Here is a 3391-nt window from a genome sequence, read left to right on the forward strand (position 1 = left end):
TTAGTCTCTTATCTGTCAGGCAACTGCTGTCAAAGCAGTTATGACAGTGTCAGGACTTATGACTAATCTAATAATTTGGTGTTATATAGCAAAGATAAAACATTTGATACAAGAGTGTAATTAAACTATATAGCTATTTTCCTATATCAATCAGATGCCTTAAATATAATTGCTTAATATAAATATCTAGCAAATGGTTATCTTTAAGTAGCTATCAAGCATCTCTTAAAGGCAACAGAAAATAATATATCTGATCTAGTGTAAAAATTCAGAAAAATATTACACATTTTCTGAGACAGACACAGCCTTTATGTAATAGTATTTATTGATATTTTATGGCCAGAGAAATGGTGTAATTTCGAAGGTGTATACATGTACATAAAAGATATTTCATGCAAATCAGTACGAATGTGCTATTTGGTGGTTTCAGGAAACTGCTAACCTGCTTTAATCCAAAGTTATTGCCTACTAATTCCAATGACAGCACCCATAATGCACCTCAAAAGCATAATATGGAAGATATTGATCATTCTGTCCATTCCGTAATGTTACAGAAATTGTAACATTCGCATTAGCAGCCCAAACATAAATAGCATACAAAAGATTTAAATAAGGTTACAATGGCATAAATATTATAGCATACAATACATTTGTGCACACAAAGCATTGACATTACTGGGTAAAAAACTCACTGTTGTATCTTTTGGACAAATTCAAATAAAATTCAATAAAACAAAAATACTTTCTCCTCAATTGTAATGCTTTAAAGCTTTGAAGCAGAACATAAAAAAAAAAAACTAATACCAAAAAGTAGTATTAGGAAGGTTTTTTTTTTTATTACATATTCCATTTTGTTCTTGAAAAAGTATCCTATAAGGAAAGGATTTCAGTACTATAGTATATTTCAAAGCACCCTGGTATTAACATGTGACTCCGTTACTGTACCACAGTATTTTTTGTAAGGGTTTCCTTCTGTACATGGCTCTGCTATTAATTATAGCTATCTCAGATATATCTGAGATCTAAATGATTCCCATGCAGAAGAACTGGTTTGGATGAAAAGGTCATTATTATGCAAAGCTACAGATCTATCATCATGTGGAAAAATGAGGATACACCACAAATACTGTTTTTTGTCCCTTTTTTTCTCCAACATCAATAAGGGACAGACTGTTGGTCGACACCATGAGTCTGTCATCAACTTGGAGATAAAAAATACCTTCAGAGAACAGACTTTTCCTCCAGTATGGGGATGTAAAGTTCACTGTTTCCATGTAGGTGAGCAGAGGCTGGGGCGGTCCATGATAACTTTCAGAATAATGATTAATATCATGCTGCAGAAAGATAATACCATTGTGTTCTTCGACTCCTCTGTATGTGATCTGCAAAGAAACTTTGTATGTTCCTTCACGAAGGATCTTCAGAGATTCACTGTCTTTATCCAAGGTGAAGTATCCGTTATGGTTTTGAGACCCAAATTCCATCCATGGCACATGTCCTTCTTCAGAAAAATTACCGGATTTAGCTAGAGAGAAGGAAAATGTGTGAATACATTTAGCCAAAAAATACTACAAGAATCTTTGAGAAGGAAAAATACAGATGATATGCTATTGTCTAACATTTGACTCAAACATCAAGGTCACAATCTTATTTATGATTAACCTTGCAGCTCTACTTAATATTTAATTGTAAACCGATTTAAACAGATGCTGTCTATTTAAAGTGACTTTCAGGGCCTGAATTACAGCAGGCATAGGCACACATTGTCTGATTAAAGGTACAACTCTTGGTTACAGTTCTTCTTTTCCTAATGGTGAATTGGCAATTATGTTTTGTATTTACTTCTACTTATGCATTACTTCTTACCTGTCAGACGAATGAAAGATGTGATTCTTTGTGAATCTTCACTTTCTTCGCTGCTCGATTCAGGACCCTGAAGCTGCCTATCTACATGGATGAAAAATGTGAGATTCATATTATCAATGTGAATTTCCATAGCAAGAAGTCGTATATAATGCATCATGGTACCACAATGTGGAAGACACTAAATTCAATATTTACAATAAAATTCAGCATTAGAAATGAACTCACCAATTTTAGGTGCCTCCATAGTTCCATTTTCCTATGTAAAGAGAGCAAATGCAAACCGTTTAACACACTACAATAATTTTAAATTAATCTGTATATTAATTCTCTCAGGCATACAGTAATTGTACATTTCATTTTTTAATCACTATTAAGTAATCAATCATTACACTATCTATCAGTAGATACTAGAACATATTTTGTTGCTATTAGTCATATATGCCATTGAATTTACTGTGGTATCAACTATTCACTTCTGACAATTATTCCCATTACTACTGGCACCTATAGTTTTACTATAATAATAAAGTAGGCCTATTAGTATTTATTTCTACCTATCCCAATTGTAGGCTAAAAGTTATGAGTGCTTATTTCACTGCAATATGAATTACAATATGCAGTAGCCTACACTAGAAAATATTCCAGTTAAAAAAATGTTTTATCTTTGAACACATTAGTTGAACTAAAAGTCATTACAAGTTAAATTAGTTACTCAGTAATTAAAATTAAAACAATACAATATCTGGATAGATGAATAGTCACTTTTTCGAATAATAAAAATAAATAAATACAGAGTAGAAGTTATATTTTTGTTGCAATCAATATTAAAACGGTTATACTCCAATATGTTATCATGTAGCCTACATGTCAATTAAGATATGAATGAAAACATTATTTTATTTTATTTTGTGCACATGTGTATTCAGTATAACAAATGATAAACTGAACCAATAACTGTTTGACGTTGACTTTAAGTGTACCTGTATGCGTCTTACCTTGCACGTCGTCGGGGATGAGTGATACATGACCGTGAACAGGCAGCAGCTGAAGCAGAACAGCACGCTGATGGACTGGAAGAAGTATACCTGTCGCCGCAGTGACTGGTAGGTCTTCAGGCGGCTCACGGGCACGGGCTCCATTAAAACCACGGCTATTTCGTCTCTTACCGTCTCCATAACTGATACTTTAAGTAGCACCGCTTCATTCCCTCGGACTCCTCTATATACGCTATTTCTCCCACGTGTTTTCTTCAACGCCCAAAACAAACAGCCTACTCGTGAAGTTTCGGCACCTTGAATATGAGGCTCTCAGTCCAGTCAATCCAGTGTCGCTTCCTGCTTTGCTCATGCAAGACGTCCTGCGCTTGACTCCGAGCCAAATTCTTGAAGCCTGAGCAAATAAACAATTACACGACATGTCGTCACCATGACTAGTGTTGCGTGTTCAAGTCGTTACAGTAAATGTCGAGGGAAGACCATTCGAAACCCCATGACTTCAGTGATTCAGGACCAGTGCTTACAGAAAT

The 3391-nt window shown here is 34.6% G+C and overlaps 1 protein-coding gene across 1 annotated transcript; it reads right to left on the reverse strand.

Moving 5' to 3' along the window:
* Positions 1 to 302: 302 nt before the first annotated feature.
* LOC307132257 (uncharacterized protein) lies at positions 303 to 3391 on the reverse strand. Its single transcript, XM_079826430.1, has 4 exons — positions 2862 to 3391; positions 2092 to 2122; positions 1867 to 1947; positions 303 to 1525 (listed from the first exon to the last, which is right to left on the reverse strand). The coding sequence occupies exons 1-4, from the start codon at positions 3039 to 3041 to the stop codon at positions 1095 to 1097; spliced, it is 723 nt and encodes a 240-aa protein (XP_079682556.1). The 5' UTR covers positions 3042 to 3391; the 3' UTR covers positions 303 to 1094.

This window comes from Gobio gobio, assembly GCF_949357685.1.
Source record: "Gobio gobio genome assembly, chromosome: 10".
NCBI lineage: Eukaryota > Metazoa > Chordata > Actinopteri > Cypriniformes > Gobionidae > Gobio > Gobio gobio.